Source organism: Carcharhinus amblyrhynchos, chromosome 21 (assembly GCF_965287045.1).
Source record: "Carcharhinus amblyrhynchos chromosome 21, sCarAmb.v2.hapA, whole genome shotgun sequence".
NCBI classification, from domain to species: Eukaryota; Metazoa; Chordata; class Chondrichthyes; order Carcharhiniformes; family Carcharhinidae; genus Carcharhinus; species Carcharhinus amblyrhynchos.
The window spans coordinates 29,636,805-29,661,368 of NC_137344.1; the positions used below are offsets into that span (position 1 = coordinate 29,636,805).

The window sequence follows — 24,564 nt, forward strand, 5'->3', positions numbered from 1 at the left end:
TCCTAGAGAAACGGGAATCAATGGGTATCGGGGCAAACACTCCACTGGTTGGAGTCATACCTGGCACATAGGAACATGGTTTTAGTTGTGGAGAGTCAGCTCCAGGGCATCTCTGCAGGAGTCCCTCAGGGTAGTGTCCTCGGCCCAACAATCTTCAGCTGCTTCATCAATGACCTTCTCTCCGACATAAGGTCAGAAGTGGGGATGTTTGAAGATTGCACAATGTTCAGTACCATTCACGACTCCTCAGATACTGAAGCAGGCCATGTTCAAATGCAACAAGCCCTGGACAATATCCAGGCTTTGGCTGAGAAGTAGCAAGTAACACTCACACCGCACAAGTGCCAGTCAATGCCCATCACCAATAAGAGTCACTCTAACCACCGCCCCTTGACATTCAATGGTGTAACCATCACTGAATCCCCCACTGCCAACATCATTGGGGTTACCATTGACCAGAAACTCAACTGAACTCACCACATAAACACAGTGGCTACAAGAGCAGTCAGAGGCTAGGAATACTATAGCGAGTAACTCACCTCCTGACTCCCGAGTGCCTATCCAATATCTACATGGCACAAATTAGGATTGTGAAGGAATACTCCCCACTTGCCTGGATGGGCGCAGCTCCAACAACATTCAAGCAGCTTAACACCATCCAGGAGAAAGCAGCCATTTGATTGGCACCACATCTACAAACGTTCAATCCTGCCACTACTGACACTCAGTAGCAGCAGTGTGTACTATCTACAAGATGCGCTACAGCAATTCACCAAAGATCCTTAGACAGCATCTTCCAAACCCACAAACATCTCCATCTAGAAGGACAAGGGCAGCAGACACATGGGAACACCACTACCTGCAAGTTTCACTCCAAGCCACTCACCATCCTGATTTGGAAATATATTGTCATTTCTTCACAGTCACTGGGTCAAATCCTGGAATTCCCTCCCTAATGGCATTGTGGGTCAACGCACAGAACATGGACTGCAGCGATTCAAGGCAGCAGTTCACCAGCACCTTCTCTAGGGCAATTAGGGATGGGCAATAAAATGCTGGCCAGCTAACATGTCCCACAAATAAATAAAAAATTCCTTCCAAATCGTTAATGTATATTGTGAAAAGTTGTGATCCCAGCACTGACCCCTGAGACACACTACTAGTCACCGAATGCCATCCTGAAAGGGACCCCCTTTATCCCCACTCTCTGCCTTCTGCCAGTCAGTCAAACATCTATCCATGCCAGGATCTTACCCTTAACACCATGGACACTTAACTTATTTAGCAGTCTCCTATGCAGCACCTTGTCAAAGACCTACTGGAAATCTAAATAAATCTCCTCCACTGGTTCTCTTTTATCTAACTTCCTTGTTACCTCCTCAAATAATTCTAACAGATTTGACAGACATGACCTCCCCCTGACAAAGCCGTACTGACTCAGCCCTACTTTATCATGCACTTCCAAGTACTCCGCAATCTCAACTATAATAATGGACTCTAAAATCTTGCCAATGTCTGAAGTCAGGCTAACGGGCCTATAATTTTCTGTCTGCTGTCTCCCTCCCTTCTTAAACGGTGGTATTACATTAGCTACTTTCCAGTCCTTTGAGACCTCTTTGCCTCCAGTGATTACTGAAAGATTACCACCAATACCTCCACAATTTCCTCAGCTATCTCTTTTCAAACACTGAGGTACTGCTACATACTGTTGCTTGGTAACGCAGAGCTTGATCTTTGCTGAAAAGAGAAACATGTTGCTAAAGCTTTTTATTTTGATCACCGTGTTGTCATGGAGAAAGCAGCGGAGAATCAAATATATACTGAGCGTGCATACTGACCAAAAACTGCCAGTTTTGGATCTGAGACCATCTCAGATCACAGTAGAAAAGCAAAGTACCTCAATAATTTGAGCAACAGGTTTACAGGAAGCCATTTCACACTACCTCTATGCCGTGACTACGTGAATGGTGTTTACCACAGACAGGATGCTGTTGTCTGTCCAAAAAGATGCTTGGCTGATCATATCACTGAGCAACTTTGCGGATGAATTTCTGGGTCTGTACAATACCAGGTACATCGCTGAGATTGGCTGATCAAATTAAACAGTGTATTTCTTCGATTATTCACAGCAGGTAGAGTACAAACCGTACTCAACCAGCCCGTACTTGCAAAACTCAAAATAAGGCATCTCCTGTTAGATGTCATTCAATAATCCTGATCGCATTAATAGCTAAAAGACAAGTCAGTCCAGCTTGTTGCAGGTGACATTGATTGACAGGGATCTGATCCGCAAACAAGAGAAATATGTTCAAGTCTTGTGTGCTTTTTAAAAATATTATCCAGAAATTGAGGGTGCCTATAGTTCTCTGTTGCTTTGCCCATGGTAATGCCTTGGTCAAAAGTGACTTTCCAACCAATCGGCACTCTTCTTTCCTGTAGTATAAATGGTGATCATTTGAAATTCAGTGTTCTTCGGTTTGTCCTGATGAGCGTATGACAACAAGGAAAGCTTCAGGAATATGTCTCTATCTCGTCTCAGAATCAGAAAGTTATGGGTTCAATTCCCATAGCAGGCTCTTGGAACAAAAATTCAGGTTGACCCCCGTAAAGGAGTACTGACTGGAAGGATGCCATCTTTCAGATGAGATGTTAAATTGAAGGCTCAACTGCCCCCTCCGGTGAAGATAAAATGCGCTAATGGCACTATTTCAAAAGAAAAGCAGGGGAGTCCTTAAGCCCCGACAGGTGCTATCAGAAGTGCATATCTTTCTTATTCAGTGTACAATATTCAAGATTAGTGGGGGACACTTTGATTCTTGATTTGATTTATTACTGCCACGTGTATTAGTTTACAGTGAAAAGTATTGCTTCTTGCACGCTATATAGACAAAGCATACCGTTCATAGAGAAATGTTGCGACATTCCGACATTGATCCCTTAACCAACACTTAAAAATAGGTGATCCAATCCTTATCATATTGCTATGTGGGGGATCTTACTGTCTGCAATTTTCCTGCTGCTTTTCCTACATTCCAACAGTAAACAAAATCTTCCATTGTCTATGAGTTGTTTTGGCCTGGCTTATTCTCCTTTCATCACCTTCACCTCTGCCACCTTGAACCATCTGACTGGAAGCAGTGGCTAGCATAATGCCTTGAAAAAAAAAACATCCATTATTCCTCAGAGTAATAAGCCTTTGACTTGAAATGCCCACATGACTCAGGTGGGAGTCCCATAAAATGTAAATGAGAAGTGATAATACTCCAGGCACAATCTAGAGTTCAGTTGAGTTCAGTTGGGGTTGGTCTTAACATTCATCAATATTACAATAAATCAACTAGTTAAAAGTTTGGATTTAATTATCAGTTAGTTGGGCAGCACGATGGCACAGTGGTTAGCACAGTGGCTACCTCACAGCACCAGGGATCTGGGTTCAATTCCTGGCTTGGGTCACTGTCTGTGTGGAGTTTGCATGTTCTCCCTGTGCCTACATGGGTTTTCTCTGGGTGCTCTGGTTTCCTCCCACACTCCATAAATGTGCAGGTTAGGTTGATTGGCCATGTTAAATTTACTCTCGGGTTAGGAGGATTAGCAGGGTTAATATAGAGGGTTTACCAGAATATGGTTGGGTGGGATTATTGTCGGTGCAGACTCGATGGGCCAAATGGCTTCCTTCTGCACTGTAGGATTTCCCTGGTTCTAGTTTGCACAATGAAGTTCATAAGTTGGCTGGAAACGTGTAAAAATAAGTTATTTTTCTCTTTATGCATCAGTTATGGATCACAGCGCCAAAAAAGTTACAGGCGAGGAAACAGAAACTAAATAGCTCCAAGTAAACAACAGGGTATTGTAATGGATAATTTTTACATTTCATCTCGCATATCTTTGCCAGAAGTCATATTGGAAGTTGCAAAACGATACAGTGCCTTAATGTATGATTTGCACAAATTAAACAATAAAACAGAAAATAATTTATTTCCTATACATTATTGGGAATGAACATGAGTATTAATAATACTTCAGGGAGAGAATCTGAAGCAAGAATAGACAAGCTTGAGAAATACTGCAATTATAAATTAAATTTGAATTATACATGTTGTGCTCATCACGTTTGCAGAAAATGGAAAAAGTAATCAATATGCAATGATGTTTAAAATTATGAATTTGGCTAATTGACAGAATTACTAATAAAAATAGAATAAATAAAGGAGGGTTAATAAAGGAGGGTTCTCAGGTGAGAGACCTGGTCTCCGAAGAAAGTCGAGTGACTGAGGGAGGACAGCAAAATAAAATTGAAACCAGAAGATTTGTGCAGCAGAGAATTGAAATTACTCAGGCAATAGGAAGGAAAGGGATTAAGAAGCAGCCAAATGTGAAATCAGAAATGACGACCTTCAAGGCACAAAGGGCAGAGTGAGATTTTACCAGATGCCTTTGGCAGTGCTTCCACTCAAAGTGCATTACAAAACAATGATGTATAAGCACATCAACAACATGGACACACAATGGATGACTTAACGATGTGCAGTATGTCAAAGAAGGGAACAGGCAGCAGATAGAAAATAATTGAAACCTCCAGAAGAGGCAAACTGAAACATAATGAAGACAACTGTGCGTTGGGAGTCATAAAAAGGAACTTGTTGATGACATCACTGCTAAGGCATCACTAATGATGATGATGAGTTTGACATATAAAAATCACATCTACTGAATACACAGCGTGACCTCAATGCAAAGAGGGCATAGAAGACTGTAAGACCTGATGAACTATTCAAGTGAAACACCTTTAAGAACAAAGATCAAATGGTTAAGACCACCTAATGGAGTTGGAATCCCAGTAAATGTGGAAAATAAAGATTAATTTTGGTCGTGCAACTGAGACAATAATAGAATCCCTACAGTGCAGAAGAGGCCATTCAGCCCATCGAGTCTGCACTGACTCTACCAGGCCTTCTCCCCCACTCGACTGGAGAACTCTGTAACTCCACACATTTCCCATGGCTAATCCCTTCTAACCTACAAATTTTGGACAAAACAAAATCAGCAGAAACCTTACAAGGAAGATTATCAACTGTACTAGTACAAAATTAGCATCAGTGGTAACAAACTGTTTATGTATCAAGTTCAGTGTTTAGTTTGGAGACCAGATTTGTACAGCTGGTGAAGGTACAGATAAGGAATAGCTTTGCTTGTGAAATGTCTAGATTGGTTTGTGTTTGGCTGTACTCTTGAAACAGTTTAAAAACTACTATTTAATCTATTTCACATATCCGTAATTGAGCGGCCTCGCTGATGCAAAGAATGATAATCAGGTCACAGGGCTAAGATTGGAAAGAATTCGATACAACAAAAGATTTTACACACTCCATTACTACATAAGGGAGTAAAGCAAAGTATTAAAATGGATGGAAAAGTTGCTGCGGCTTCACAACTCCACATGCTTAAAACCAGAAAATTGATCTTAATTGAAAAAGAATGAGATAAGAACTTATAAGAATTCTAGAAATGTGAAATGAACAATAATACATTGAAAGGTGTACAATTGGAATCAGATTGTCAATGTGGAAAAACTCATTAAGACGTGCTGCAATTACCCAGGGTTATATGGATACAGGGAAATGTAAGAAAACAGACACAGCCAGTTGCTTATTTATGTAGAATAAATCAGAACATAACTTATGAAGTAGCAATTTCTTTAGTCTATTTACAGTACCATCTGTGTGGAGTTTACACGTTCTCCCTGTGCCAGCTCCTGTTTCCTCCCACAGTCTGAAGATGTGCCAATTGACTGTGTTGAATTGCCTGTTAGTGTCCCAATATGTGTAGGTTAGAGGGGGGATTAGCAGAGTAATTATGTGGGGTCACAGGGATTGGGTCTGGGTCAGATGCTACATCAGAGAGTTGATACAGACTTGAGGGGCCAAATGGCCTGCTTTTGCACTGTAGTATTTTAAAACGTTGGCTCAGAATTTGTTAAAAAATAACAGCATGAATGATGCTTGCTATTTATTATTAAGGTGCAAATCAACCGACTTATGGACTGCAAGAACTAGCCAATGAATTGCAAATTGTTGGAAGTTGCATTGACAGCGGTATTGAAATTCAGATATGTGAAGGATGCATTTCCTGCGACTGGAAACTAAAGTCATGAAACTCTCTGAATTTTGGGCTCCAGCCTTATTAAAATGGAGCCAATTGGTATTGGAATCCCCTGGCAGAGAGTTCGAGCACAGCAAGAGGAATCAGTCATTTAGTCCTTCAAACCACTTCAGCCATTCAATGGGACCATTCCTGACCTGCGGCTCCTAACACATATCCAACCTTGCCCAACATTCTTTCATACCATTGGCTAACAAACATTCCTCAACCCCAAATTCTAAATCAACAATTGATCGAGTATTAATTGCAGTTTGGGGAAAAGTTCCAAACTGTTGTGCGAAACTGTTTCCTATTTCCACTCCCGAAAGGCTGCCTCAAATTCTTGACCCCCCCCCTCCCCGCCACCCCTACTATTCAGCAGAAATAGTTTCTCTCAATCTACCCTATACCTTTCCTTAAGTATCTTGAATAGTTTCAATCAAATCACTCCTCAACCTTCTGAATGTCAGCAATTTACAACCCCAGTTTGTGTAATTTCTCCTCGTAATTTAACATCAAGAATACAGGCATCTTTCTGGCAAATCCCATGCTGCACTCCCTCCAAGGTCATGATATCCTTTCTAAGGTTTAGCATCTAGAATTGTTCATGCTACACTCAGTGTGCTCCAACCAGGGTTGTAACACTGGGATGCTCAGTGGTCCTCAGGTAAATGGGTTCGGTTTGGGCACTGCAAAGAGTAACAGTGGAGGCAGATTAGTGGGTGGCACATTGGTAAGCACTGCTGCCTCAACGAGCCAGGGACTGGGTTCAATTCCTGGTTTGGGTCACTGTGCAGAGTCTGCACCTTCCCCCCATGTCTGCTTGGGTTTCCTGCAGGTGCTCCGGTTTCCTCCCACATTCTGAAAGATGTGCTGGTTAGGTACATTGGCCATGCTAAATTTTCCCTCAGTGTACCCGAACAGGCACCGAAGTGTGGCATCGCGAGGATTTTCACAGTAACCTCACTGCAGTGTTAGTGCAAGTCTACTTGTGACACTACAAAATAAACTAAACTTAAACCTTAGAGATTGGAGAGGAAGCAAAGTTTGAAGTGAATGGGGTAGAGGGGAGATCAGGATCCGTAACTGAGAGAGAACAAGAATCAAAGCCTGAGCGGTAATGAGCTGTTAATGTTGGGTGGGCGGCATCACCTCTAGTCCTCCCAGCTCTACAGTCAGGCATGTTTATTACATCCCCATCAGCGAGGCAATCCTTTAAGGCTACATGCTGAGTGCAGTCAGTGATGATACTGGCTGCCTTTGGGCAAACCAATCTTGGAGAGGCCTCAATCAGGCGGTAAGTTCCTTATATGTATACGTAAAATTAAACCCTGCTTAAGATGTAGGTAAAGGGTGCCTGTATACTTTTTCCTTTCATCTATTCAAGCGGTAGATTTGAGACTGAAAATATGCACGCACTTCCTACCTGTTGTATTGTGGGTTTGGTAGGCCAATTAGCACTCGAAAACAAAACAAATATTTTGCGGCAAAATTCATGGGTCAACATGCCTTAATTTAAATCATTTGTAATGAATGGAATTTTATCCCAATGACTTCATACTGCCTGCTGTCAATCTAGAAATCAGTGTAGCCTGTGGACATGGGAAGTTTGGAAGGTGTATGAGTTTCCCATTCAAGAGCAAGTGAACAGTAGTGAACAATTTGAGAAAAATCTTCAGTTTGACAGAAGAAATACACAAAGCTCCTGTATGACAAATGTGCTCCTTGAAAATTAGACCAAAAAGACAGAGCAGAAAGGTACGAAAAGCTGCTAGCTTGCATTCCAGGATTGGGTAATCATAATACACTTGTCCGACCACTGGGGAAACAAATGGAAATTAAATGATACATTCTAGATGCAACCACCAGAATGTGATACAAATTTAAGTTTATTTATTAGTCACAGGTAAGGCTTACATTAACACTGCAATGAAGTTACTGTGAAATTCCACTAATCGTCACACTCTGGTGCCTGTTTGGGTCAATGTGAGTGGAAATCAGAGCACTTGGAGAACACCCATGCATACATGGGGAAAACCTGCAAACTCCAAACAGTGTCACAAGCCGGGGATTGAACCCAGGTCCCTGGCACTGTGAAGCAGTAGTGCTCACCACTGTGCTGCCCCAACAGTATCTTCTTTACAATTTGATGGGTCAGACAGCAAAAGTCTAGTGTCTAAGACCAAGCCCATCAGAGTGTGGCATTCCTAGATTAAGATACAATTGTGAGATTAAGATGCTTACGCTTACAAAGATTTATAGAGAGAAATGTTACAAGTGTCATGATTGAGGTGTATAAGATTATGAGGGGTATGGGCAGGGTGAACACAGAACCACCCTCCCGCCAGTCCGAGTGACACAAATCAGCTCCCCTTCAGCACTGCCACGCACCGTCCTCAGGAACTTGTCCGGGTGCGTGCAGGCAAATGGCAAGACATCCGAGGCTCCCTGGATCTGAATTCGGGTTTCTGATTTTTTTTTCTCTTGTTTTAAACGTACATGAAGCTACTGTCAAAATAAAACTGGCGCCGTTTGTGTCAAATTGTAGGTGGGGGGCAGGGGGCAGGTGCGGCAGATGGGGTGAGCAAATCCTGAAGCACTCATGCGGGTTAGGTGGATTGGCCATGCTGAATTGACCCTAGTATTAAGAGGGATTAGCAGGGTAAATATGTGGGGGTTACAGGAATAGGACCTGGGTGGGATTGTGGTCGGTGCAGACTCGATGGGCCAAATGGCCTCCTTCTGCACTGTAGGGATTCTATGATTCTATGAGAGGTCAATCACGAGGGGGCACGGTTTTAGGGTAAGCAGCAGGAGATTCAGAAGGGATTTGATAAAAATAAATTCACTCAGAAGGTGGTGGGAATCTGGAATGCACTGCCAGGGAAGGTAGTGGAGGCTGGAAACCTTTAAAAAATAACTGAATGAGCACTTGAAATATCATAACATTCAAAGATGTGGGACAAGTGCAGAAAAAAGTGGGATTAGTGCATCTTTAGTGGTAGTTATTGTCAGTGTAGACTCAATGGGCCAAAGGGCCTTTTCTGCATTGTATGACTATGACAAATGTGCATTATTAGCAGTAGCTGGAAGGTTCAATAAAGATATGTTCCTTTACAACATTATTAAGAATAAAGGAGCAGTGTAGCTAGAAATAAATCAAATCTGTTTGATGTTGAGACGCTAATGATGTTCCTTGAATCGCATTAAGTGTTGTATCACTGTTGTAATTAAGTGAACAGTTGGATTCAGACTGGAGAAGTCAGTTGGTATCTAGACTGGGGTTAATAATCATACAGTGAGCTGCTGGATGTGAATATACTTCTAATATCAATAAACGCAGTTACTTCTTTCTCATTCAATACTGGGTTTAGAATTGCAACATGACAGAACACAGTCGTGGAGAGGTTTCAGTGTTAGAGTGTCATTAGTTTGTTGATTGCAGGTGCACACTCAATGGATGCAAGTGATCCAAATCACCCAAGAGGCTTCCTTCTCTTTCGCCACAGTGTAATAGAGCTTCAAATTAATGTGAAATGAAATTGTCTGTGGTATAGTGCGAGGGAAACTGCTTCATAAAGTATTGTGATTATTAGTGTCTTTGCAGCATTTAGAATATAGATAGTTCTGCTTGAACTGTCATTAAACAAAGCAATAAAAGAAAAAATAACTACCCAGGATTCTGTGTGGCATTATAAGCCTGTGTTGCCATGTGCACTGTCTATTGAATCCCCTCCACAAGATTCCTGCATTTACACTTTGTGCTTCTCTATATATATTTTCTTTCCCCCGTAATGTCATCTGAAGTACTTAAAAAATAACTGGTCTCCAAAACACATTTTCAAAATACTCACGCAAGGTGAAAGACAAACACAAGGGGTGGAATTTTCCCGTCCTGCCACAGGAATCATAGCAGGCGGGACAGGGCCATGGTCCGTTGATCTCGGGCAGGATTTTCTGATCTTGGGACAAGCATGGCTGGAAACTCCTGCCCAAGGAGTCATGCAAGTGAGTCTGTGTAATACAGAGCAGGACAAAAGCTTTTCCAGTATGTTAAGATTATTATGGTTTTAACTTTAATTACTAATGAACAAAATGGGTAATTTTATAAATAGTGGAAAGATTATGCGACACTTATAAGTCAATAATGGGAAATGCAGGTTCCTATAACTGACCCCTCCAATAAAAGGTGTTATATTTCAGATCAGAGGGGTTAGTAAACCACACCACACACACACTTTGCTCATTCTCCTCCTGTCTGAAAGCTGTGAGGTATTTAGCAAGATTCTAGTTTACTAGTTTTATCAGATATCAAAATGTGCTCGCTGTCAGCACAGTGGCACAGTTGTTAGCACGGCTGCCTCAGTGCCAGGGACCCAGGTTCGATTCCCGGCCTGGGCCACTGTCTGTGTGGAGTTTGCACATTCTCCCCATGTCTGTATGGGATTCCTCCAGGTCCTCTGGTTTCCTCCCACAGTCCAAAGATGTGTGGGTTAGGTGGATTGGCCATGCTAAAATTGCCCCTTGGTGTCAAGTTGCCCCTTCAAGCACTTGGACTACTAGGGTAAATGCAAGAGTTTTGGGAATAGGGCCTGGGTAGGAGTGTGGCCTCTTTCTGCACTGTAGGATCCTATGATCTGCACTGGCTTCCAGTTGAGCACCACTCAATTTTAAAATTCTCATTCCTGTTTTCAAATCTCTCTGGTCACACACCTTCTGATCTGTCTGAACTCTTCCAACCCTTCATTGCTCAAAGATACGTGCGTTCCTCCAATCCTGGCCTTTTGTGCATTCCTGGCTTTGACTATCCCACCATAGATGGGAATGTCTTCAAAGGCTCCAAGGTCTAGAATTCCCTCCTTAAATCTCCCCATTCCCCTCCCCTCCTTCAATGCACTCTTTAAAACCTAGCTCTTTGACTATGTCTGCCGTAATATCTCCTTTTCTGGCTAGGTGTTAGTTCTTTTGTTCGAGTAATGTTCCTGTGAAGACCCTTGGGACTTGTTCACCACATTAACGGGATCTTCCAAATGCTGGTTATTGTTGGAGTGGTGAAGATCTGTCACAGTAGCTAATTTTGATGAAGAAGAACATTATAAAACAGTGAGGAAACTGAGAAAAGAAAGCATTTTAGTTCCATTGGATAAATTTTAGAAAATTGTGTTGCTCCAAGACAGTGTTGCAAAATTGTGTTGCTCCAAGGCAGAGGGATGAGGAAAAAAAGAGTGGGGAGGATGTGGCTAGAAAGGGTTTAAACTAAAATTGCAGGAGAATGGGCATCAGCATATCGAAATGGAAAGGAGGAATTTGGTACCTAAAGTTAGAAATACCAGGCAGTGCTAGCGAAAGGAAAAGTTCTTTATTCCACCTGAAAGACATGCTGTTTAAGTGCATTGGCCATGCTAAATTCTCACTCAGTGCTCCTGAACAGGTGCTGAAGTGTGGTGACTGGGGGATTTTCACAGTGTTAATGCAAGCCTGCTTGTGACACTAGTAAATAAACTTTAAACTTACGTTTTATTGTCGTGGAATAAATGGAAATAGTAAGTGGGGAGCAGGAATAAAGTCCAGTAAAGTAGTAAAATAAGTAATAATAAAGTCTAAATTGAGGTTACTACACATGTACGTGAGTACACAGAGTGTGGTAAATAAGATTGGTGAGTTTTCGGCACAGATTGGTATAATGCAGTGGTAATAACACAGACCTGGTTCAAAGGATGACAGGCCTGAGTATTAAATATCCCTCATTACAAGGTGTTCAGGAAAGATAGGAAAGGAAGGAAAAGGGTGGAGTGGCAGTATTTATTAACAATAATATTGCAGTGCTGGAGAGAGAAAGAGAGAGAGGGAGAGATGTTCCAGAGGGGTCAAGGACAGAATCAATTTGGCTGGAGCTAAGGAACAAAAAACGTTTAACTATAATCGCTCGGTGTAGTCTACGGGCCACCAGCAAGAGAGAAAGATGTAGAGGAACAAATCTGCAAAGAGATTGCAGAGAAGGGCAAGGGTTCATAAAATGTGTCCAGGAGAATTCCCTCCAGTGGTAATATTTCAGTTCAATAAGAAAGGAGGTGCATCTAGACCTGATCTCTGGAGGCCCAGTGGATCAAGGGGAACATTTAGGAGACAGGGATCAGTGTATCACAAGGCCTAGGTTGGTTCCGAGAAAGAACACGGAACAATCCAGAGTAAGAATAATTAACTAAGTGGGTTAAGACTGGATCTAATCAGCTGGAATCAAATGTTGGCAGGAAAAGTGTTATCTGAACAATGGGCTGCCTTTAAGGATGATCTCAGTGAGGCACTGACAAAACGTGGTCATGATCTTCTGGCTCTTCCCACCGACGGGATCTGCTGGTCCCACCAATGGTGCATCCGTGCTGCGTGTTTCCTGGAAATCCCACTGACAGCAGTGGGACCAGGAAATCCCGCTGCTGGCCAATGGCGCACTGACTCCCACAGCCAAGGAAAATGCTGTAGGGAGGCCAGAGAATCCTGGCGTGGATTTGCACAAAGTGGAATGGAAGGGTAAACAAATCTAGAACTCCCTGAATGGCAAGAGATAGAGATTAAAATGACAAAGAGAAAGTGTACTTATGATAAATGGCAGACAGGAAACCTAATTGAGAATCAGGCATAAACAAAGAAGTGGAAGTGAGAAAGTATGCAAGAGAAGCAAAGAGAGTATGAAGAGACTAGCAGCTAATGTAAAAGGGAATCCACAAATCTTCCACACGTATACAAATAGCAAAATGGTGGTTAAGGAAGTGGGACAAATTAGGGCCCAATAAGGGGATTTAAAATGGAGGCAAGATGCTTGACTGAGGTATTAAATTAATAACTTACATCTGTCTTTACCAAGGAAGACGCTGTTGAATAGATCGTGATGGAAAAAAAAACAAGATCATTCAGGCACTTGGAGGGTTTCAAATTGATGAGGAGGTATAGGATAGGCTAAATGGACTTAAAAGTGAATAAAGCAAGACTGGACAGGATGTATCCAAGGATACTGATGGGAGTGAGAATAGAAATTGCAGAGGCACTGGCCACAATTAACCAGTCTTCCTTAGATTCGGAGGTGGTGCCAGTGGTCTAAAGAATAGCAAACATTACATTCTTGTTCAAAGAAAGTCTAAGAATTAACCCAACAACATCAACAGGCCAGTCAGTTTAATCTTTCTAATTTAAAGTTGAAAGTTTCAAAAGCATTTGGTACAATACCACTTAAAAATACATTAACAAAGGTAATGGCACCTGAAAACAAAAGGAATTCGACCCCGTGAACAGGGGAAATAGTTAGGAGCAGGGGTTGAAGCATGTTTCTTATGCTTGAAGCATGTAATGAATCTTGTTCATGTAGAATCAATAATGGGACCAGTCTTATTTAGTAAAGGCCTAAATATTCTAGACTCAGCCCTAGCTAAATTTTAAATAGAGTGGAGGAAGCTGTGCACGCAGCCATGTACGACATGAGAAGATTGCGGCAAAATAAGAAAATCAAATGCAAAACTTGGTTTTATACTTACAGACATAAAACGCAAAAACAAATGGATAGTGTGAAGCTTATTAAAAAGCCTAATTTAGGCCGCAGATAAAGTGCTGTGTACAATTTTGAGTACCCTGTCATAAAAAAGGTTTTTAAAGCAATAGAAAATGTGCAGTACAGACTATCTCTGATATCATGCAAGCCAACATGTCTCCATTAAAATAATTGTAACCTAACCCGTTAAGAATTTCTTCAAACAAAACAACCAGAATTGAAGTGATCCCACAGTGAGGTCTTCAGAACTTTAATGGGTTTATGAAAGTAATAATTTAAGATAATCGCAAGAACAACATAGATTAGAAAAGAAAATAGATTTTCCCAACAGTTAGGAATCCACGACCATAATTTATTTGAAAAGCTAGTTTCTTTAAAGTAGCGGAATACAAAACAACATGAGCGGATAGCAAGAGTGTGCCAATGAAATGGATCTCCCAAGAGGCTCAGATTGAACTGGCTGTTTCTGTGCTGTAATATCTTATGACTCTATTCTGCAAGTAGAGTTTAATGTTTAAAATTATCCTTTGAATTACCTTCAATAGTTCCCCACTTTGTTTTTCGACCAAGAATCCTTCTTCCATTTACCTGGTACTCGAGGTTACTTCCAACCACTGCAAAAGGTACCATTTCCTAAATAACAGGAGAACAAATTATGAAACATTTGGCTTTGAAGACAGTTTGTGTCTGAATGCAAATTGTTCTTTTCCTCCCTGAAAGACCTTTGGCCTCACAACGTTATAACATAATGCCATGTTTAGTCCTCCTCCCCACCCCCACACACGTGCATGCAGAGATGTAAGGGACAATTGGGTGAGGGGAGGGGCGAGGAAGTATTTCTCAATGGGGCAGGCCTGAAGCCTGTTCATCCCAAATTATTTTCAGCAAGGAATACTTCAATTGCAATTTGGCTTCTCAGTTCATGAAACCCGTGGTTGCCCGAAATGTCCAAGATACGGGTCTGACAAGTTTAGCAGTGGAGCCGCATTGAACACATTGTCCCACTGCTACATTTCGCACCAGGGCACAAGGAATCATAATGCGTACCCCAGTGAGACCAAGAACGGGGAAAGAAAACGGGGGCAGATTTGTAGAGTCAGGAAGGTGCTTTGGAACTTTAAAAATGGTAGGCAAAACCTGGAGGTGGAAGCTCTACCCCAATTTATCAACAAATCTGATTTTTGTTGATACAGGAAAGGGGGCAGGGCACAAGTCACACAGGAGGGAAATCTGAATGCAGCAGGGCCATTTGAACCTTGTGCTGAGTTTAATATAAGGGCCGTAATCCACAGTGCGGGACTCACAGATTAATGGAGCTGGTGGAAATGCTGTTGGAGATCTGGTCAGGTCTGTATAATTACCATCACTCACATTCTTCTGCTCTGTTTAAAGTTTTGTTTCATTTTCCGATTCCCTAATTCCAAAATGTCTCACTCCAGAATTTCCTACACTAAAATTTGGGGTGGCATAGTGGCACAGTGGTGAGCACTGCTGCCTCAGTGCCAGGGAGCTGGGTTCAATTCCAGCCTCGGGTCACTGTCCGTGTGGAATCTACATATTCTTCCCGTGTCTGCATGGGTTCCCTCCCACAGCGCAAAGATCTGCAGGTTAAGTGGATTGGCCATGCTAAATTGACCCTAATATCAGGAGATTAGCAGGGTAAATGTGTGGTGTTATGAGAATAGGGCCTGGGTGGGATTGTGGTCGGTTCAGGCTCGCTGGGCCGTTTTGCCTCCTGCTGCACTGTAAGGATTCTAAAATACAGCTTCCAACATTTTGTTCTACAAGTGCTGGCTGCAGCTGTCAGAATTAAAACCAAATCTCTGTTGTGCTACTTTGATTGATAGGACATACACTGCCTGTTGGAATAAAAAAGCAGCATATTGTCATGTAGTTTCAATAGACTTCTTTGTTGACATTTCCCCATGGGCTATTATGAATGTTTGGCTGAGTTTCTATAGTCATCACAGTAGGTATGCAGGAACTTGCAGTCTGACTGGCAGTTTAAAGAGGCGATAAGATTCTTTGTCTTTGAAGTGGTGTTTGAATAGATTATCATTTGAGAGACTAACTACTTGAGGATGTTTAAAACTTGTTATGAAAAATGTATAATTTTAAGCTGAATTTGTGTACAATTTTGTGCATAGGTATAAAATGGTTTTGGTTTCATTAAAGCTTTTTTTAAATTAATTTTTGTGCCTGGCAGTCTGGATGAACTTGCAACTAAAAGGTTTGAGATCTAAATTTCCCCTTGGTGTGCGGGGGAACTAACAGGGTAACTACATGAGATTATAGGGATAGAGCCTGGGTGGGATTGTTGTCAGTGCAGGCTTAATGGGTCAAATGGCCGCTTTCTACCCTACTCACAATTCCCAAGGTCTGCCTATAATGACTACGAGGTGAGCGGCTAGATGAAGGTGACATATAGGAGATGAGGGGCCAAAAGGAGGAGGGTGGATGGTAAGGAGTTGTAGGCTAGAAGGCCTAATAGCTTCAGAAGCAACTGAGACCAAGTTCCAGAGAACCAAGGCAGGCCTTCTAAACAGCCTGCCATGGTACACGCCCTCCTACGCAGTACTTCAGGGATCAGCAGGCCTAAGTCCATTCCATTTCCCATCTCTGGGATGGGAATCTCATGATTCGGGCCACATTTTAATTGGGGTGGGTCCAGCAAGTCAGGAAATTTCCTGACTTGAACTACCTGCTTCACTACTTTAGATCTGGCCCAATGTTCATATGAAACATTGGTTTAAAAAAAGAGGGATGGCATGGAAAAGTTGGACCACAGGGCCTGTTTCCATGCTGTAAACCTCTATAACTCTAAGATGTAAGAATGATTGCCCCATTTCTCAAAAGTATCAAATTATCAGTTGTGACTATAGAGAAACCGGATCTTTGTTCAAATTTCTCTTAAAATCTAAAAGCATGGAGCCAAATCTGTTCACATTTTCCATTTGCAAACCAAATTTCAGTACTTTGGAACTAATTTTCAACTCATCAGAAACAGTGGGTGGGATGTTCCATCCCAGCCCACTGACAAGATTCTCTGGTCGTACTGAAAATCAACAGACCACTGAAGTTCCTGTGGTGGGTCCCAGTATGAGAGGCCCGAGGAATCCCAGACAGTGTGTAAAGGCTGACTCAACTGTATCACAGTCACAGCATTAAGACATGTCAAAATGGTTGCCATCAAACAATTGAGCATCCGATGGCACCCAAACAGTCCCCGAACAGATGGCAGCTAAAGGCATGGAAGAAGTTGATCTACATGCATAGATTATCTAGATAGTCAACATCTTTTTCCAAACGTAGTGGAGTCTAAAATTGGAGGGAATAGGTTTAAGGTGAGAGGAAAGAGATACAAAAGGGTCAAAAGGGGCAATTTTTTTCCCCCCCACACAGAGTGGGGTGAGTGTCTGGAACAAGCTGCCAGATGTAATAGTAGAGATGGTTACAACTTTGTTTTTTAAAAAGCATTTAGACAGTCATATGGCTAAGATGGGTATAGAAGGACGTGGGCCGAACACAGATAATTGGGACTAGCTTAGTGGTTAAATAAAAAGGCGCCATGGACAAGTTGGGCCATGCTGCAAACTTCTATGACTCTACGATTGATTTTTATAATCAATTTTTAAACATCCTAAAAGTTAATTTAGGGTGAATAATAAAGGAATATAGTAAAGAGATGACATCCGACTCCAAGCATACCCCAAGAAATTTCAGGTTAAATGCATTTGAAAATAAAACAAGTTCCACTTACTCTGATTTTGTCATTTATTAGTCGATCCTCTGCATCTTCGTCAAATTCTCTTTGAGGATACACGTCGATGTCATGTTTCTGAAGGTCATTCCTGATCTGAAACAAATAACCCATTGATATGCTTTAACCAGTTACTGTGTGGATTCATTATAAAGCCTGGTGTCTTGTATTTATACTTCAGGAAGTACCTTTTTATTTTGCCCCCTCCCCCATTCTAGGCACATTGTTGGTCCTCGCTAATACTTGAGTATTTGTCACAACTCTAACTCTTTACATTCATTCTAAAGTTGATTTATTCACCTCTACTTTTCCATCAGCGTACATTTCCTTACTTCCCTTTGTCGTTTTTTGCACAGCAATGTCAATTTTTTTTTATATATCCCCATGTCATTACGCAGGGAATACCTTTCTAAACTTGTTTTTTGCTGTAACTAAGCCTCATCACCATAGATGATACATGCAGCAACCTCCAATTCACACTGCTTCACACCATCAAGTTGCCCAGTCTGTGGTTCTTCTGGAACCTGTCCAATTCACATCCTATTGATTTCAATGGAATGTAAATTAGGTTGGTTCAACAACAGGCAGATGACCCGATGTGCCAAGTCACTACTCAGGATAGTGCTAGGATTACCACAAGAAAATTATTGAGAATATTTTTAAAAATCGATATTATATAAAGAAAGAATCTAAGTTTATCAAATGGAACTGAATTGCCACTATGCTCTCTAGCCCAGTTATCTCCCACCTTCTAATCCCTGGAGAGAGCATTTACTCTTGATGCCTTAAGTACAGCATCACCAGGAATCAATTAGATAGATTTCAATTGTTTGCTACATTATTCAGCGTTACCTATGCATAGGGAGAACTTGTCAACCCACTTTCATCTCAAGGAAAAGATTATTTAAAACGTCTTTCGTTGCATCATTTTCAGCAAGTCATTCCGGCAATCATGGCTGTTCATTTGGCAATAAAAGAACTCACTTCACAAAGTGACTCAAAGAAAAAAGGATTAATAAAGAAACTTCATTACACCAACACTTGGAGCCACACCCTGAGCGACACAAGTTTTCCATAATTCCCACCTGTTTTCTATTTTACTGGGCCCCCTGTATCATTATGCCACTGGTTACATTGTCTAACAGGTCACCTGACTCTCATGGCATGTTACCATTGGTTACGTTAAAATAGATTTCAATGTTATCATTAGTTGCATTATAGCAACGGTATCTTTTTCTCCACACATCACCCCACCCCCCTGCCCCCACTCCCCTTCAAATCTGAAAGATTTGTCCATCAGTAATAATTGGTAAACATGCAGCTGAATTTGCCCAAAATCAGACTGGTAAGTTACTGTCCTGCTCTCAGTACAAGCACCAGTGATTCACAATTAGCGATATTCAAAACAGCACATGCACGCTAATGGGATTTTTTGAACAAGGTTAGTACTGTGCAGATTGCGTACTAGCTTTGTTGAAGTCAAAGATTTGTCAAAGTCAAAGTCATGCCTTGCTCATATATGAATTTTTTGATGCCTTAATTAAAAGTATCGATTTGATTGTCTTTTTAAGTCAGTTCACTCAAACATTTAATCTTTTTGAAACTTTCAAATATTGATCATGGAACTTGTGAATGCGTGTAAAACACAAACGCCACAATCAAAAAAACGCAATACTGTGGTTAATATTTAATATGACAAAAAGTGCAAAAACTGAAAGTGACCACATCAATTATTTTTTATTAATGGTAAATGTTCAAGATATTCTATGATTAATGTACTGTTTTGTGGCATGATAGTACAGTGGCTAGCATTGCTGTCTCACAGCTCCAGGGATCCGGGTTCACTGTCTGTGCGGAGTCTGCACATTTTCCCCTGTCTGCGTGGGTTTCTTCTGGGGCCTCCAATTTCCTCCTACAGTCCTGGTTAGGTGCATTGGCCATTCTCCCACAGCGTACCCGAAGAGGCGCCAGACTGTGGCAACTAGAGGATTTTCAAAGTAACTTCATTGCAGTGTTAATGTAAGCCTGCTTGTGACTAATGAATAAATAAACTTCAAATGATAAACAAAGGGTTTTGAATTCAACCAAATTGCCCACATTGGGAATCATGTTGGAAATGGCAACTTTCAGGGAAGCACTAAAATAAAGCTTGCTTAGCTATAGTTTCAAAATAGGCAGTTGATGATGGAGAGATGTCACTCTTTCAACGAAGCAAAGTGATCGTGGGCTGTAAAAAAAAAGGTCCCTTTGAGAAAGCTGTGCTTTTTTTTTATCCATAACTCAACACTGAGCTGTGGAAAATCATCACAAACAAATGTTGGATAAAAAGCCTTTTGCTTAGTATTGTACAATTGATATAATACCAAAGGAATGTTCCACAGGAAATCAGATATTGAAAAAAGGGTGAAATAAACAGTGGTGACACATTCCATTTGAATGAAGTAGTAAGTTGACAATGAGATGACAAAGCAAAATGAGGAATACTCTTCCATCCCCCCAAAAGTTGCACAATAAATGTACATTAATTTTTATAATGGTGGCAACGGAACAGTAAGGACAATTTAATTCAATTCATTCTAATACTTGAATAAGTATGAGATAATGTCCTGTGATTAGCGAGTCTTAAAGTAACATGAAGATGCATCAGCACATTCCAGTAGCACTTTTTCCAGTAGGAACTCATCACCAGAGAAGACAACAAAATAAACAAGTTAATGCAACCCCCAAACACCTTCAGAAAATCCATAAATAACTGGCTAGATGTTCTCTCTCTCATGCACATGCATACACAGTTCTTGAACTCTCTCAAGTCATAATACTAGGGCCACTCCTTATCCCAAAATACAAGCAAGTGAAACTTCACCAAAGTGTCATTAGAGTCACTTACTCCAAATTAAAGGAGACCAAAAAGGGTCATTCAGATTTGAAGCATTGGCTCAATTCTCTCTCCACAGATGCTGTCAGACCTGCAGAGATTTTCCAGCATTTTCTGTTCTTATTTCAGATTCCAGCATCCGCAGTATTTTGTTTTTGTCTAGGTCTTGCTGCAGTTGAATTTGTATCGTAGAATCCCTACAGTGCAGACCACTGAGCCTGCACCGACAACGATCCCACTCAGGCCCAATCCCCACAATCTCATACATTTACCCTGACACTAAGGAGTAACCTGCACATCTTTGGGGTGTGGGAGAAAAATCGAAGCACCCGAGGGAAACCCACGCAGACAGGGGGAGAATGTGCAAACTCCACACACACACACACACACACACACACACACACACACACACACACACACACACACACACAGTCAACTGAGGCTGGAACTGAATCCGGACCCCTGGCGCTGTGAAGCAACAGTACTGACCATTGTGCCACCGTGCTGCCCTAACTGCTCACCAGTCCGCCAATTTGGAATCACTGGCAAATTTAAAAATTTTATTGTATTCCAATATCAGAGTCATTCTATATAACGTAATGTATATAATCATCGCTATCTGTCATCCTTCAGCCTGTAAAATAACCACTACCACAACACCTTAAACCAATTTTCTTTTTATCCAAGCTGGTGCTGACCCTCATACTTCACAAGCTTCTATTTTGTTAATCAGTCTTGTACGGAGTATCTTATCAAATATTTCCTTAAAATTCACGTGGACAAGATCTACTGCATTCCCCTCATCAAAGATGTGTGGGTTAGGTTGAATAGCCATGCTAAATTGACCCTCATATCAGGTGGATTAGCAGGGTAAAATATACGGGGTTATGGGAATAGGGCTTGGGTGGAATGACGGTCAGCACAGACTTGATGGGCCAAATGGCCTCCTGCTGCGCTGCAGGGGTTCTATAATTCTATTAAATTTTTGTTACTTTATCAGAAAACACAATTACATCAGTCAAACACAATCTAGCTTTTGGAAATCCACGCTGACACACCTTAACTGAGACAAATTGTTCCAAGTGCCTGTTGATTTTTTTCAATTATTGTTTCTAAATCCTTACCCACCAGTGTTGTTAAACTAACATGACCACGGCAGGGCTGTCCTTAAACCCTTTCTGGAATAAGGGAGACATATTTGCCACCTCCCTGTTATCTAGCAATGATTCAAAGATCATGGCAAGCCCTTCCTCTATCTCCAGCCCATTTCCTTTGGCAACCTGAGACGCAAGCCATCCAAACCCAGGATACTTATCCACTCCAAGCACAGCCAGCCTTTCCAGCATCTCCAAGCCTCTCAATTTTCATCCCAACTACTGCCTCTATCGTCTCCACTTGTACTTATTTCATCAGCTTTCTCTTCCTTAGTAAACACCAATCCAAAACACTCATGCTTCAGTCAAAGCAAAATCTGAAATAAAAGCAGAAAATACTGGATAAACTCAATGGCTGGGATTTTACTGGCCCGCCTGCCACGGGAATTGGAGCAGGTCAGGGATAGGCCATGGAAAGGTCCGTTGACCTTGGGCGGGATTTTACAGTTTTGGGACAAACGAGGCTGTACAATTCTGCCCAACAGGTCTGGCAGCAGCTGTGGAAACAGAGTTAACGTTTTGAGGCTCATATGATTCTTCCATAACACTGTGGAAAAATCATATAGATTTTTAAAGTTTATTAGTACCAAAAGTACATTGATACAGCAATGAAGTTATTGTGAAAATCTTCTAGTTGCCACACACTGATGCCTGTTAGGGTACCATGAGGGAGAATTTAGCATGGCCAATGCACCTCATCAGCAAGTCTTTCAGACAGTGGGAGGAAACCCACGCAGACACGGGGAGAACATGCAGACTCCACACAGACAGTGATCCAAGCCGGGAATTGAACCCGAGTCCCTGGTGCTGTGAGGCAGCAGTGCTAACCACTGCCCCACCATGCCACCCTACTGTGCCACCGTGCTATTTGGACTCAAAACATTAACCCATTTTTTAGCCTTGCCCTCCATCCCTAAGCATTTATCATGCTCTTTGTCACCAATAAGACCCGTATCACCTCTTCTTACCCACGTTCTGTTGTCTTTAAAGAAAGAAAATACTTGTAAATTCTTAGTCATTTCAGTTAACCGTGCAGCGAGGGAACCAAGGCTTTGTGAGCTGGATAACCCACACTCAGGCTGGATCAGGACTACAGGCTCCAGTGAACAACTGCACTCCACTTTATTACTGTACATCAGGATTTATGGATTGTTGGAAATGTAAGAAAAAGTGGGGTTACAATAAAAACAGTTCATTTTGGTTTCCAAACTGCTTAGAGAATAAAGTTATTGATTATATGTCAGCAGTTGATGCCATCTGTTTCAGCAACTGTCTCTGGGGATGCATAAGATATGGCTCATATTTCCCAACTCTGATTTCTCTCAGGGTAACACATGGCTTTGCAGCTTAGTTCAATAGCAAACTAAAATGTCAGAGCTAAATAAAAACTGAAGCAATTGTCAAATGGTAATGAAAATTGGAGCAATGTTGAGTTGGCAGTAGCTCTACCAACTCTGGCTACTTCTAACCTTCGAAAACCAAACATACCAAACATCATCTTTGGGTTCATTTTAATCTTACTCAGTATTGAATCTGCAGAATCCAGTTCTGACTCACATTTTGTGCTGCATTTGGGCATTACAAACAAAAATGATGGTCTTTTTCTGAAATGTCTCACACTTTGAAGGAGCGATTATGAAAAAAAATTACATTGAACCACATAAAAAGATGTTAGATTGGACGATAAAGGAAGCCATATTGTAATTTCTTGAATCAAAGTACTTTGGATCCTCCTGTAGATGGTTTCCTCAAAAACTCTGATCCACCAGGCTTCTGTCCTAACTTTGGATAATGCAACTTATGGCCCAATCTAATATCTCTGTCCTAACTTTGGAGATTTCATACTTGTAAATTCTCAGTCATTTCAGTTAACCATGCACAAGGGCCCATCGAGCCTGCTTCACCATTCAATATGATTCAGGGCTGTTCATCCACATCAAGCCTTTCCCTCACACTATCCTCATATCCCTTTACATCATTTGTATTTCAAAACCGACCATGAGCTGCCAGAGTCTTCTGGGTAGAGATTTGTAAATATTTACAACTCTCTGAGTATGATGATTTCTTCCCATCTCAATCCCAAGTGATTTCCTTGAAATTGTGTCCCCTGTTTCTAAACTACTCAACCAGAGGAAACGTTTTACCTGCATCTACACTGTTTACCCTTTCAGTATTCAGCAAGTTTCAATGAGATTACCTCTCATTCTTCGAAACTCTAGACAACGAAGGTCCAATTTGCCCAATCTCTCTTCATGGGACACCCCTGCCATCCCCAGAACAAGATGGGTTTATGGGAACATCATAAAGTGGGAAGGGGGAAGTGAGAGCGAGTGTGCCATTTGATTGGCACCCCATCCTGCACATTCAACATTCAATCCTTCCACCACTGTGTCAACACTGGTTAGCACTGCCGCCTCATAGTGCCAAGGACCCAGGTTCGATTCCCAGCTTAGGTTTCTGTCTGTGCAGAGACTGCACCTTCTCATGTTTGCATGGGTTTCCTCTGGGTGCTCCGGTTTCCTCCCACAGCCCGAAAGATCTGCAGATTAGGTGTATTGGCCATGCTAAATTCTTCCTCAGTGTACCCAAAAGGTGCCGAAGTGTGGTGGCATAGTAACTTCACTGCAGTAAGCCTACTTGTGGCTCTAATAAACAAACTAAAAAACTATACAAGATATAATGCAGTAACCCACTAAGATTTCTTCATAGCATTGTCCAAGCCAGTGACCTCTACGATCCAGATGAGCAAGAGTCAGAGAACACCACTACCTACAAATTCTCCTCCAAATCACACACCATCCTGACTTGGAAATATATCATGCTCCTTCAATGTCACTGGGTCAAAATGCTGGCACTCCCTTTGTAACAGTCCTGAGGGAGTACCTGCACCACATGGACTATCGGTGTTCCAAGATGACAGCCCACCAAGGCAATTTTCAGAAGGGGTGATAAATGTTGGCCTTTCCAGTGATGCTCGTCATCAAGGACACCCCGGATATACTCTTTTCCAACTTCTTCCATCGGGAAAAAGATACAAAAGCCCGAGGTCATGTACCAACCGACTCAAGAACAGCTTCTTCCCTGACTTTTGGACCTA

At 41.7% G+C, this 24,564-nt stretch overlaps 1 protein-coding gene across 5 annotated transcripts in view; it reads right to left on the reverse strand.

Annotated features, from left to right (window-relative positions):
- LOC145356310 (neuronal-specific septin-3-like) overlaps window positions 1-24,564 on the reverse strand; it is a 264,326-nt gene that overhangs the window by 11,824 nt on the left and 227,938 nt on the right. For all 5 annotated transcript variants that reach the window (XM_080208914.1, XM_080208915.1, XM_080208910.1 and 2 more), the window contains 2 exons: window positions 17,439-17,534; window positions 14,215-14,311 (listed from right to left, as the gene is read on the reverse strand). In XM_080208914.1, coding sequence (XP_080065040.1) covers window positions 14,215-14,311; window positions 17,439-17,534 — 193 coding nt within the window. The remainder of the gene's footprint in view (window positions 1-14,214; window positions 14,312-17,438; window positions 17,535-24,564) is intronic.